Source organism: Hippocampus zosterae, chromosome 13 (genome assembly GCF_025434085.1).
Source record: "Hippocampus zosterae strain Florida chromosome 13, ASM2543408v3, whole genome shotgun sequence".
NCBI lineage: Eukaryota > Metazoa > Chordata > Actinopteri > Syngnathiformes > Syngnathidae > Hippocampus > Hippocampus zosterae.
Window position 1 is genome coordinate 4,894,538 of NC_067463.1, and position 14,628 is coordinate 4,909,165.

At 43.3% G+C, this 14,628-nt stretch overlaps 1 protein-coding gene and 1 long non-coding RNA gene across 7 annotated transcripts in view; one reads left to right on the forward strand and one right to left on the reverse strand.

Moving 5' to 3' along the window:
• The window catches only part of LOC127612873 (uncharacterized), a 187,287-nt gene that overhangs the window by 146,814 nt on the left and 25,845 nt on the right, over nt 1-14,628 (reverse strand). The gene's annotated exons all lie outside the window — the stretch shown is intronic.
• inpp4b (inositol polyphosphate-4-phosphatase type II B) overlaps nt 1-14,628 on the forward strand; it is a 148,382-nt gene that overhangs the window by 86,847 nt on the left and 46,907 nt on the right. For all 6 annotated transcript variants that reach the window (XM_052083612.1, XM_052083611.1, XM_052083613.1 and 3 more), the window contains one exon: nt 755-834. In XM_052083612.1, the coding sequence (XP_051939572.1) occupies nt 755-834 (80 nt within the window). The remainder of the gene's footprint in view (nt 1-754; nt 835-14,628) is intronic.

The window sequence follows — 14,628 nt, forward strand, 5'->3', positions numbered from 1 at the left end:
CATTTGTGGGCTTACTTTATGCGAGTCTGTGGTTTTCCTGGGGTCTGAGCATGCAGTGAGAAGCCCTACTTGAAATGTTTTTGTTGTCAAATGCGTATCGACTCAATCACCTACACTCAGAAACTCACCAAATTATGAAGGCGTGTTCGGCCTGGTGAAATTGTACACTTGTTACGGTTTGAGGATGTGAAACACCAGCCCTGCCCCACCTACCACATTTACAATGGTCAGTTAACGAGCACTTGTGTCAGTTATTAATTCGCCGGGGAAGTTGCATCTTGAGTGTTAATTAATTGGAAAAACTCAACAGTGGCTTATATGTAATTAGTGTTAATTGTTAGCCAGAATCTGCCAAATTGCACAGTAGGAGGTGTTTGGAGAGGCTTTGCTGAATCGAAGCCAGTCATTTCTCACCATATCTGTTGGGCTGTGCTGCCATATTTAGATTGTGATGTTTTTGTATTCACCTTATTTGTATTCCTCTGCTGTTAATTACTCTTCAGTGTACTTGGCACGATTCAGCCAAGGCCTTTAAATGGTCCATTGTTTGTTCCTGTAAATTTGTCTCAGCTCACTTATTGATGGGCTCCACGGTGCTTCTTTTTCTTGACCCATCCATGAGGCGTCTACATCACACTCAGCCAAACATTACCGTGTCCGGGGGCGAGTCGCAACAGCTCAGAGAAAATTCATGTTCAGGGTTCAATCAAAAGGTGTGAATTACATTTTGTTTTTGTTTGTCTCATTTGCACAGGGTAGCTTCCTGGGCAGTGCCACATTTTCGGTGGGCGATCTGCTTCAGGCCAAAGATGAACGACTGTCCTTGAGTCTCAGGTAGGCACGTCTGTTCTCTCTTTTATTTAGCCATAAAATGTGTTTTCATCGGAACAAACATCAAGTTGGGTTTTTTTGCGGAACTGCAGCAGTGGGAAGCTGCATTTGCTGAAGGAATACTGAAGACAAGCCGACATTTTTTAGCTTTTAGGTTACTCATGTGTCATAAAACTATTACAAACAAAAAAACTAAACCCTGAGCTAAATCTCTCAATCTCTTTTTTTTTTAACAAAAATGAATGGATACATAGCTACTCATATAAAATCTCTCAATCACGAAGTCTGGGTGGATTGGCACAATGTGGGATCATAAACTCTTCCCTTTGTCAATTGACACATGGTGTGGTATGCATTGGATCTATAACTGTTTCCGTAGATAGATTGATCGATCGATGGATGGATGCACCGACGGCCTCGTGGCACATAGACAGATAGCTGGATCAATTGGCGGATGACAATGAACATGTCATAGAACAAAGACAAACAAGTAGTCATCGAACCTGTCGTACGCGATGTGGAAATCTTGCCACTTTTGCTTCAGCACACCGCTTCCATGACTGGCCTGTCAATTGGAATAATAGCTTCTTTCAAATAACATCCACTAAAAAATCTACTTTGGTCTGAACCCGGCAAACCATCACACTTCCCCGACCATTGAGGAGTCGCCGCTAAAAGCTGCGTTCGCAGCAGTGTAATTGAGGATGCAACAATGCCTAATGGCTTTTTATTTATTTTATTTTATTTTTTAATAGCCGACGTGCTCCACGCAAGGGCTTTGGACGATTTTGCATATATCTGTTATTTGATAAGATTTCCACTCCCATTTGTAATGTCCGACCACGCGCAGTGGGGGAAAATATACCTCCTTTGGCAATTTTCTCTCTTTTGTTCCGCTTTTCATTTCCTGTCTGGGATAGCGGAAACACGGGATATAATTGTATTTCTCGCACAGACGGCTTTATCAAGAGCCTGGCCCCTATTTGCATATTGCCATGGACAACGTGACGAAGTCATCTGGGGACATTGCACAGAAGACTTTCGTCTTAATAGCTTGGAAAAAAAAATCTAAATATATAACCCCCCTTTCCCTCCCCCAAAGTGTCACATTGAATTGAGTGTTTAGCAGTGTTGTAGTTGCCTCTGAAACTAAATGTCACTTATTCATCTCCATTCAGGGATGGAAGAAATGTAATGACCCTACAAACAGAGCTATTCATCCTCACTAACTGGTCTAAAATGTTCAAATCTAGTCATATAAATCACATTGATTGTTATCCTTTCCATTTTCTGGTGAATTAACGTCAGGCAGTGGAATAGACGAGGTTGATTCCCAATTTTTTTGTATGTTAAAAAAAAATCCCCTCAACCGCCTAAAATGGATGTATTGTGTATTTGGCTCAAAACTGTCTCACTCATGAAACCTTTTTGGATACAAGCCACGTTTTTGATTTTTATTTATTTTTTGAATGGGTCAACATGACCTGCTCCTCAGTGTTGACAACTTGTTAATTCAGCAACTTTTCGGTACACCTTCTGGTGCTTATTTTCAAAACAGGAAACTGACGCGCTGCAAATGTAGTAGCAGACTTCTGGAGACTGATCTTCCATGCTGAGTAGTTCACCCCTCTGCGTCCAGACTGCTAATGGATGGTGCATGCGCAAAGCCACACATGGAAATACAGCGAGCCATTTGTATTTATCTATTTATTTATTTATTGGAATCACATTTTCCTCATCATAAATTTAATTTACCACACAAACCATCCAAAAAATGGACGGATATATTCCATGTAATTACCGTAGCTGCTGCCTTAAGGACAAAGTCGTACAATTGTTCGGCACTTTACGGTAGGACTACACTTTAAATTCGACCAAAGTGTTCTTTTTCAACATTTTGTGTAGAAACATCAGACAACGCAGGGCAGAATGTGGTGGTCATCGTTTCACTACTGCTTTCGAACAGACTTTTGCTTTTTTGTGAGTCATCACAGGCTCTTTGACCCACAGATGAGTCTGTGAGTCACGGTTCACGTTGGCTCAACTGGCCAAGCGGAGGGATTGGCCAAGCTTGGCTTTGAGATGGCGCCCGAAGTTACTTTGAGGTGATTGCGTTCAGCAAAGGCACTGAAGGGCGACTTGATTGAATCCTTTCTGTGGATCTCGGAGACAATATGACTCGGAACGCCGTTGCTTCATAGGCTCAAGTTTTAACCTGCCGTGCAGGATGTGTAGGGAGGAAATTGTACCTTTTTGACCCGTTTATGCGTCCACGCATGCACGTGTGGATGCATTTTTAGCTTACACCACATTCAAAACTCATCAAATAGAAACCTTTTTAAGACTGAAAAATTTTCACAACTTTGTGAAAATTAAGAGTGAAGATCATTTTTATTTAATTCCACGAATTGCATTGTTATTAGCTGCAAATAACAAAAAAGTTTGTCAAATAAAATAAAAACATTTGGGTCTCGCATGCACCAGGGCATTTTTAGCGATTGTCTTCCAACTGAATCGAACACCCAACATACAAATTTTCAACCTGTGACACCGGAAGGCCTGGGCCGGGATCGGACCTCTGCGCTGTGAGGCCGATGTGCTAACCACTTTTTATCTCATGCCACCCCTTTCATGAATCCATTTTATGAAAAAAAAAGAGGCTATATCAGGGGTGGGCAATTATTTTTGCATAGGGCCACATGAGAACCAGAAAATATTATGGAGGGCCGGACCAAAAGGGTGAACTAAATTCAACGTAATATTAACTGGATTTCTTCTTTTAAAAAGCAGTATTTTGCTTTTTTGGCACGTTTTTCAGACTTTAAGAGTACATTATTCCGTCATATCAAACGGGATTTGCTTGACTCGGCGCTACTGCGGGCTTCCGTATCGTCCCCCCCCCCCCCCCCCTTCCTCCCTATGCTCTGCAACTTCAAGTAACTGTGCCACCTGGCGTTGAAATCCCTGTCATTAAAAGTCCAAATGCAGTCGTTGACATTGAACCTTAATTGTGTACCAACCTTCGGCGGGTTTGGACTTAGAAGATAAATGGGCCGGATTTGGCCCGTGGGCCGTAGTTTGCCCACCTCTGGGCTAAATGAATGCAACAAATACTAGTGAACCGTACACAGTCTGCAGGCCATACTTTGCCCACCCCCTTGCTTGAGACACATTGTGACTCTTGGCTTTTAAAATGCAATAACCCAGTCAAGGGGGTCTCTGATGGTCCCCGGCTTCCATCCTTCCCAGAATACCTCACTCGCAGTGTGCGAGAGACGCAAAGACGAGAATGCTGCAGAGCTCTCTCAATAATGCATGTGGTGTTTGCACACAGGAGGGAAATGACGTCGAGGGAGAGGAGGCCGCTCTCGCTCTCTGCGGCGATCACGTCCAAATGCTTGGAGTGTAGCAAATGTCCAAAATTGTGTCTGTCAAAGGTACATTAGCGGACATTTTAGGAGCAAATGAGTCCCACGGTGTGGACACAGACGAGCAAGCCCTTGTCTGAAGCTGCATTTTTTTTCAGGAGGATGGTAATTTGGGGGTCGGGGCTTGTTGGTTTTTCACACCCCTGCCATCATATTCATGGGAGCTCAGGGGAGTTTCGCACAGAGATTCTCCAGCTTTTTGCATGTATTATCGTATTTGTGTGTGTGTGTGTGTGTGTGTGTGTGTGTGTGTGTGTGTGTGTCTGTGTGTGTGTGTGTAAACACACAGGGCAAAGGCAAAGCTGGCCAAAAATATTGGTGGAACACACATGAATCAGATACGTACCGGTGATTTTAATGTATTGGTGTTAGTTTGACGTTTCCCTTGTGACACATAGCATTTAGCATTGAGTAACCTAATGGAGTCGGTCAGGCCCTCTTGTATTTATTGTATTCGCATGGGTTGACGGCAGAGGGGCAGCCAGCTCTGCCTCAACAGGTATTCCGCCATTTTCAATTGCACGCCCCCGACGCAAGGTGTTGACCAAAAGTAAACGAGATGTAGATGACCTAAAAGCATCTCCAAATTTTAGCACAGGTGGTGAACCATGATTTTGCTGGATTTGATCGAGGCACAGGCAGATGCGGACGTGTGTGGTGTGTCATATTTCATTCATTCATCATGTAAAAATACATTCAGTGGCCCTACGTGGTATCATCAGCAAGTAGACATCTTGCAGTTCCTTCTACTGTAAAATGCACTCGAAATGAGTCTCCTCGCTTCTGTCCGCGCTGAATTTTAAGGGAATGAGCTGGGAACCGCTTTGATTGGTCAGCTGCGTTCCCTCCCACAACGGTGCAAACGTCCACTTCGACATGCGTTATTCTAGCAAAATACCTGAATACTGTAAATTTCCCCAGTGTGGGACTAATAAAGGATATCTTAAGAAAGAAAACTCCACCTATCCACACAGTCAAACTGCACTTTGAGCTCGATGAAAAGAGGGCCCAACAACAACCGTTACATATTAATTCATGGTTAATTTGCCTTTATTCTGTGTGTATGTATGATTACAGTGTGTCGTGATTTCTCATGGTTCCCCCACGTCTTACATCATGGATTTGACTGTTACCTCTCAAGCGGAGGGTGCTCCATAACCCACTTCCGCAGTTTAACATTTGATTTGAATGTGAATTTTAATGCGGGAGTTCAAGTGCCTGTGTGTGTGTGTGGTGTGGCCACATTATCACAGACCACTGCGTCTGTCGTCTTTTGCCACGGTTCATTCATCCTCTCCCCGCTGGGTCTGAACATCTCCTCAAAAGTTTAACCTGCTCTCGTTGTCCCAGAACTGGCGTTCATCCTCACGCGGCCGACTTTACACAGAATCCGCGGCGGCTGATTATGTCTAAGCCGCAGCTAAAAGCCGAAAGATGGACTATCTGATCCGGTGTTAGTGTACTTGTGCTTATCATTCTGTGGGGCGGGGAGTTAATCCGAAACGAAAGTCAAATTAATTACACGATGGATTAAAAAGAGCTGCACACCCTTTTCAAGATCCCTTCCCCCCCCCCCATCCCCCCGAGTGAAGGCAGCATGTTTAATGCAAATGAACACCCCTTCATCATTTTACAAAATTGGCCTCTTCTCTCGCTCACCGCCCCCCCCCCCCCCAAAAAAAATCTTGTAGCCTGTCTCATTACCCTTTTTTTTTTTTTAATAGATTCACATACTGGTAATGGCATTGCGTCCAAAATTGAAGCCTGATCAATTATTGGCTACAAAATCCTGATCATGTAAAGCTTACTGATCTAATTGTGATTCTGCGGCTGATACCGACTTTGCAATGCAGTCCAAGTAATGCAGCAGTAATGTATACTTAGGTAATCTGCATTAATTATCATCTCACAACAATGCCACAGTGTGATTCAATAGATTTTTAAAAGGCAACACAGACGCGCATACTCGACATTCAAAGCAGTCTTGTTAATTACACTGTCTGGAGTTTGTGTTTTTTTTTCTCCTTCCCACATGGAGGTCCTGCTCATTCACGGTTTTTAATTGTGTATTTAAGGAGCCGTTTGCTTATACGCTACATGAATATCAATGGCAGTCCAAGTAGCGAAACGCCAAATGAAAAGAGAGATAAATATTGGCTGGAGGAGTCATTAGAGCAGAGAGGGACTTTAACTCAAGGCCATTTAAGTGAAGAGGTATTTGTTAAAAGTGGGGGTTCAAGCCAGCGTACCCCGACCCACAGAAGGCTAAAATTGAGATTAGACAAAAATGCATATGCAAGTTGTGGCGGCACATGAAACAAAAGGGGCTTCCACCAAATCAAAGTCTTATGAACTCAAAGCTGTTGGCGATTTGATATTCAGTTTCTGAAAATATTTTCTCTGAATTGTATTATTCACAGCATCATATGTGAACCTCTCTTACTTTAGCTCACGAAACTCGTCTTCCTTTTGCCTTCGCGAGTGCATCAATATCAAATGTCAAACTTTAGGTGACGGCGGCCAATTTCAGAATGTCACTTGTTATCAGTGCGCCCTCCAGTGGACAAAATTAACTGTTCAATTAAATTGAATGAAAACTTTCCAATTAATGTGCTTCTGTCCCCACGGGCCAGTTTTGGCCCCCAGCCCGTATGTGTGACACCCCAGCTGTACACCCATTGTATTCCCACCAGCGGACATGTCTTGATATGAAACTGGGTTGCAGGATATTATGCGTGACTTTGCCACCCCTTTGCACATATTAGGAATGGGAGTCAAAAGGAAAGGTTGCATTCCTCTCCTTTGTGAAGGAGCTTCATGGAAGAATGCAATCTTTGAGGCAAATTGCCAGAACACGCTCAGACAAAGCCGCTGGTATGTTTCGCACAATTTGTTGTCATTATTCTACGATCATCGCTCCACAATTGCGGCATTTGGCTCCCTTTTATTAAGTGTCTCCACTATCTCGTTTGTCCCCATCGCAACAACCGGTGCGTGTTAACGGAGTCAAGTTCCAGGAAGAACCTGATGAATGATTGACTCAGCCAAACGGATCCCACAATATCCCCGACACCTGCTTTAATAAGGATGTTCTCTTTGAAAGCTCTTCATCATGCATGCCAGCACCCGTTCCTTTTGGCCCAATAGTAATCACTCATAGCAGTTAATTAATGTAGCTTGTCGGGGTAATATTTCCTATTCTTCCCCCCTTCGGATGTCACATAAGTGCGGCTCTGGCCCGAGTTAGTTATTTTCATATGCTGCCGGTGAGCTCCAGTGCCTGAGGGATCTGACAGATTATGCAGAAGAACAGAGTGGGAATGAAGCAATTTAGCATTGGAAGGGAGGGAAAGGGAGCAAGTAAGGAGGCCATATGTGCATTTATTTCTGGCCAACCGAATGCCACTTCTTTCCTCTGAGATGTATGTTGTGCAGTCGCCTGGCCCCGGTGTGTATTAGTGTGCATCTGCTCGCGCGTGGGCACGGCTACAAGTTTACAAAACAGAATTCGAATTGGAAAAAAAATAATGAAACAAAATACAAGTGGTTGATGAACAGCAAAAACAGCTGTGGATATTGCAATTTGCATTCTATGCCATTTGTTGATTTGTCATGAATGATTCAGATTTTCACACATGATAGGTGTTAAGGCAGGACCAGAAAGTGTCGCTGCAACCACAAGTCTACACCATAAAACACATGCAGAGCAGCTCAGCCTCTGGTGAGCACACGTCATGGCTAGCTGTACTTCACCTGTCAACTTGTCTCCCGGTTTTTCTGATGGCATCAAAGCGATGGCAAATGCAATTTTTTAAAAGTGATTCAATCAAGCGTAGTAAAAAAAAAAATTCATTCAGTCAAGAGATTTCACTGGACCATGCACAGATGCAAGAGAGTCCGTGGCAGATGGAGTAAAGCAGCCCCGGAACGTAGCTAACTCTCCTCTCATCTTTCGCAGTAATTACAGTGTTCTTTCTTTCTGTGCTTATCTTAAGCATAGAGTTGATTGATGGATCTGGCAATTGGCACTGTTCACAGGGTGTCTTGCATGTGTGCGGGGTACAATGAGATTTGAAGACTGTCGAGGGATTTTGGAGCAAAGTGACAAAGTGCCTACCGTGAAATGTGGAGGAGACGACTGTTCAGCTGCACCCGGCAAACTTCAATCTGTGCAGGGCTCAGTGAAATCTCAAGACTATCAAGGCATTTTTGAGACAATTGCGCTGTTGAGCAACAGAAAGATTGGTCTCTGTTATGTGCCGGGACTGCTTTTTTTTTTTTTTTGCTGGTGTCTTGCGCCTGTGCTTGCTTGGCCTTGTGAAATCTCGAGAGTTTCAAGGCATTCTAAAGTCAAAAGGGGGGAGAGAGCGTCAGAAAGCTTGGTCTCTGTTTTAGTGTGCTTTTGGCTGCATTAGGTCCAGGGTGTCGTGAATTTCTGAAATCTCAAGATTGTCACGGCATTCTAGAGCAAAATGCGCTGCCTAGTGCCTGAAATATTGGCCTCGACTGCAGCTCATGGCACTCGAGTTCAATTTAAAGGAGAAAAAAAAAACAACAACAAAGGAGCTGTCCAATCCCATAAAACCATCCGGGATGACTTTTACTGTTTTTATCATTGCTGCAACATTTTATTCGAATTTTTTTTTCTTCTTTTTATTTGATAGCGCTGGAGCCTTTAGCCTGCTATTGCAACTCCAGACTGTTGACATTGAATAGAGAGCGCATAAAGATCGTAAGCTAGCAGCAACACTTGTCGGCAAGCAGGCCACTTAAGTAGACAATACCAATTCTTTACAGAATGATTTGCTAAGTATCATTTGCTCTTACCTGAAATGTTAGGCCGTCATCTGGCATTTACGGATTTGCTCTTGCCTTTTACACAGAATCAAAGGAAGTCAGGATATTGCCATTGCCAACTGAGTTTACTGCAAACATCATCATTATGTGAAGCCACTTGCCGGCATCTGTTGTGATGTATAAAATAGTTGTCGGACGACAATAGCTTCCGAAAAAGTGTTCACCAGTCGGGCAGTCGCTCTCGATGCTGATGTTTGCCGTGGCCATTTCCAAAGGACTGTTAAAAGCCAACAAAAGCAAACATCCTCGGATCAGTTCGTTACAAAACGCCAGGCAAAAAACACTCCTGAGAGGGAACATGAACCAAAGAGGGCAAAAAACGATGAGGAGACAGTTAAAAGATTAATGACCATTATTTTTATTCTTTATCCACAACTCTCACTTATTGTGCAATAACCTAATTGTTACATGTATTATTACATATTTTGATGCGTTTCTATGCTCTCGAAAACATTTTGGGGGGGAGCTTGGAACGGATTAGGGCATTTACATGGAAAATGCGTCTCTACTTAAAAATTTCTAGTTATGAAATTTCTTCCAGAACCAAGTAATTTCGTAAGTAGAAGTACTACTGTACTGTGCTGTGCTTATTACTGCAACTAAGGGCGAGATTTGAAATGACAAACACTTTTGTGAAGGTCTGCACTCTCGGTGCCGCTCTTGTTGTAATTATGGAACAAACAGCAAGATGCAGCAGCGGGGATCACGGAATACGGCCAATTAAATGAAGCATTTCCCACAGGAAGAGACCAGAGCGGGCGCAGTAAAAATATATTTTAGGGTAAAATATCTCTCATTAGCTCTGTGAAACACAACGAGAACATTAAACCCCATGTCCTCTCCGGAACCGGTAAACATACAGTAATAACAAGATAGAAGATTAGACAAAACATTTTGGTCCTAATTTGGTAATATGTTATGATTATGCACGAGAAAGCCACCGTGCGTGTCCCATTTGCGGCTGTGATGGATGTCCTCTATTAGAGCATATCAATGGCGTTTGCATTACAGTGTGTGGTGAGTAAACACTTGTGTGACTGAAAGGGTTTTGCACCTGAAAAACTGGCAGCCGCTCTGAGCCGTTCCGACTCTGCGACGCCTTCAAAAGCATGACGCCGTCCTCCGCAGCCGTTGGTTTCTTTTGTATGCTTCGCCGATCGGATCATTACGTGGCTTATTAGTTATACGTACGGTACCGTAATTATAATTATGACTGTATTGTAATTGGAGTCGTTATCGGGAAGAGACGGCACGCACACACACACACACACAAACATTGCATGATATTTTAATTCAAAGTTTGGCGAGTGAGTAAGCAAATACATTTGGTCTTGCATTAGTTCGTGATGCAAATGAACTGTGTTCGATATAAAATGCAATCAGTATTTTATTATATATTTTTTTACAGTTAGGTCTATGGTGAGTGTCTATTTCATTTCAGTATGTTTATAAGGAACTGCAAGATCCCCACTTGCAGATGCTGTAAATAACTGAGTGAGCGAGCAAGTTGGGTCTTAGGTTCATTGGTTAGTTAGTTCGTTAGATTTGTACACCAATTGTATGTCAGGGATTCTTGTCTGATTCCTAATGACTGACCGATTCACAACACTGGTTCTTGGCCAATACAATCTGGTCAGCCTTGGTCAGTACAATCTGACGCCGAACCAAATTTTTTGAATTCTCTTGGCCATTGGGGAATTTGTGCGCACGCTTGTCATTGTCTTGATTCCCGAATGTTGCACCGTCATGCATATTATGAAGCGCGCCTTGACTCATCGCACCATAATGACTCAGTTTGGGGTGTTCTTATGTAATGTTTTGACTTCTCTCCATTTGCATTCGCTACAGCTGTCATCATGGTCTGGTTCGCTGGGTTTTGTGTTCTTGGCTACGGGCTTCAGCATGATTCATTCATATGCGCATGTTGCCATTCTGGCAATACGTGATAGATTGTTGTCATCTGGCTTTCGCCCTGACAAAGTCTGGTGTAGATTGCGCCGTCAGTGAATCTATGGAGAAAACCCAGTGCCACTGTTGTTCGTGAATTCCTCTTCGAATATCGGATTTTATTTTTCCCCTAAGACTGCACAATCCAGTCACTCACTTATACAACTGGATGTGAAATAATTCCAGAAATAAACACTAGATTTTCCATTACTTATTTGTTTTTCAACTCATGTCAATTGGGTCATTGTCTTGCTTTTTTATTTTTTGGCAGGGTATGTGGATAAATGTGACTAAAAACCGTCTTACACCTAATCAGTTCGTTTGTAATTTGGCGGTCGAGCCTGGTAAAAATCGGTGTAGATTGTACCTTCAGGAAATCTATTGTTGCCGTTTCGTCGGGAGAAAAAAAAATGCTGCTCTTGTTATCACCATGTACACACAACACGATTTGCATAAAGTCTCTGTTCCTATACCAGGTTGTATTTTTCCCGTAAGACATCCAGAAGGAGCCTTTGCAGAATGCTGATGAGCCGCCTTGTCAATAGTGATAACAGCAAAGGCGTTAAAAAGGCAGAGAGGGGAAGCTCGGCGCCCGGCCATCTGCAACACGCATTTTCAGAAATGCGCATGCAGTTACGGCTGATTTTTCTTATCGTGTGCCTGCGAGTGACAGCCAGGAGCTCCCCTCAGGGAGACTCGGCCCGAGAGTGGCCGTCTTCTTATCTGATGTTGGGCCACGCCGCATCATAGTGCAGCCCTTGATGACGCTGTAATTACCACCGCCAAAGGCCAGCATCTCAAGGTGAGAGGTGCGGTTTTTATCTATATTTGTGGGTTGGTCGCTCAATTTGTTCCCATATTTCCTTAAAAAGTGGCCCTGCGGCTCTGGTTATGCGAGCTAAGGCCTTAATAATTGTAAATTTCCCCAGTGTGGGACAAATAAAGGATATCTTAATTACAAAGTGGACCTTTAAACACTGTAAAATGCTGGATTGTTTGCGTAACCCACTTGCTTGGTAGCTGTCAAGTTGTTGCAGTTTGGCTTACTTTTACCCAAGTTTGGGTGAAATATTTTAACCCAGCAAATGGGGTTGATTGGATTTGGGCAAGTTGAAGAGATATTTTTCGTGGATGCCGTTTTGGATACATTTTGTGTCGTGGGGGGTGCTGGAGCCTATCCCAGCTGTCTTCGGGCAGTAGGCGGGGGACACCCTGAATCGGTTGCCAGCCAATCGCAGGGCACACAGAGATGAACAACCATTCGCACTCACACTCACACCTAGGGACAATTTAGAGTGTTCAATCAGCCTGCCACGCATGTTTTTGGAATGTGGGAGGAAACCGGAGCTGAGAAGGGAATGTCAAATACAAAAAATAAAAAGTGGCATTGTGACATTTTCCTCATCAGCGCCAATTAATCGGCCAGATGATTTAATCAGCAGATATTGCTATTTTTTAAAGTCAACAAAAATCTGCCAATTTGTTTGCGCCTATATTTTACTGTTATAAACATTAAGCAAGCAAAAATAAGTCATATTATCTTACCCCCGTTTTTTAAAAATAAATATCGGATTCGGCATCAGCCACAACAAATCCGTATCGGTCGGGGCCTAGTTTCCAGTAGAAAAGAGTAACATTTCTGCATTCATTTGGCAATTGGTCTTGTGAAAAAAGTGGCATACTGAAAAGATAAGCCTCCTGCATGAGCTGAATATTTTGACACGGTTTCTACCCTTTAAACTGTACGTGTTTTTTATACACATACACACCCACACACCCCCACACACACACATCTAGACAGAACTTGTGAGGTTTATCCTACTTCATTTTGTCCCGTTTGAGCTAAATTTAGATTTCCCAGCAGGAACCTCCCGCAGAGCAGGACTGCTTTACTCCTCCCTGAGCGCGCATTTGTTGCTCGTCAAAGCGCTGCAGCCGCCGCAGGTTTTAAAAACGCCCACACCTATGCGACGCTCAGCTGCCGGCGTCCTAATACACTCCGAAATCGCTTACAAGAGCCACCCGCTTTTATCACACGTGGCCCCCGGATCAACATGTCCACTGCACGTCTTCACCAACTCTGATACACGGCAGGTGTTTTTTTCCAAGTGAACGCCGCTATTCTGCGGCGGTGGCTGGCAACGATGTCCTCATCATCTTTTTCTTCTTCGTCAAGAGAGAAATAGGTTTGTAGGGAACAAAGAAAAGGGAATCAATAACAAAAATTTCAAATGTTTTTCTTCTCCAACTTGACATCAGTACAAACAAAGCGACGTGACACAACTCTCATCTCTAGCATTTGCGAGCATACCTCTCTAAATAACAACTGATATGACATCACACTGTGTTGTTAAGGCTGTATCAGGAGAGGGGCAGAAAAAAGAGGTGGTTTCAACTAGCTGTTTTGTTTTGTTTTTTTTGGGGGGGGGGGGGGGGGTTAACAGAGCGGTTAATTAAAATGCTACGTTAGCTTAATGTTTGCCCCTGACCGGCTAGCTGCTACATCATTGTCATTTGTGATCAAAATGTTTTCATGTCTGCGTTACGTTTTCATGTTTTGCACTGTGTTATATTATATTGATGTTGATTCGTCTATGTTTTATTTTTGTTTATTTTTCATTTTGTCAGCCATTTTGTCAAGATGGACTGCACTGAAAACATAAAAGGCTGTTTTGGTATTCAAGCTCACTGTTGTGATTTTTATATGCCTGCTCCTTGTGACTTTTCTCCGCAACAGCGTTGTCGGCGGCGCCTTGCTTTCTCCACTTTCATTCCCACAGCATCTCTGTGGATTAGGCGATTTGCCGAGTGTGTTACCACAGTCTGTTGTGTGTGTGTGTGTGTGCGTGCGGTCTGTTTCACTGAATTCTTACATTTGACTTCTCACTCACTTGCCTCACCTTTTAATGTCAACGGAGCGCAGAATCACTTTTCTGGCCGCCAAAGTCGACACTACATATGACTTTGCGCACACACTCACACTGTCTCCTTCAAGCATACACAACCTAAATGGAAGCTGCATGATGACCAGAATAAGTATGTAGACCAGGGGTGCTCAAACTTTTTAGATCGAAGATCTACTTTTCGATCAACTAACCTCCCGGGATCTACCCTTACTGGCACGCGCGCACGCACGCACGTACACACACACACACACACACACACCCACACACACACATGCACGCCCTGAAACAGCCTGAAACTGAGGCATGCAACGCACTTTTGCAGCCTGTTAACTATCGCAGCTCACACGTACGGTTTTAAAATGCTTCCCGGACCCTCCTAGATTCCTATTCTTTGCCCGTGCCCTCGGTGAATTGTACACGAAGCAAACTCTTAATGAGAATAATGACGATAAAAGATAGAGCGCAACAGTTCTGATCACAAGCTGCAATTGCAGACTGCTAGAGCTAACAACTACCGGTGACAATCACTCGCCACCATAAATTCAAGATTTACCTGCTTTATTTTATTTTTAAATATTTTTTGGGTGAAAATGAGACTGATAAGATGATTAGGGTGCAGTGTACATTACCACAAAAATATATACCGTATTTTCACGACG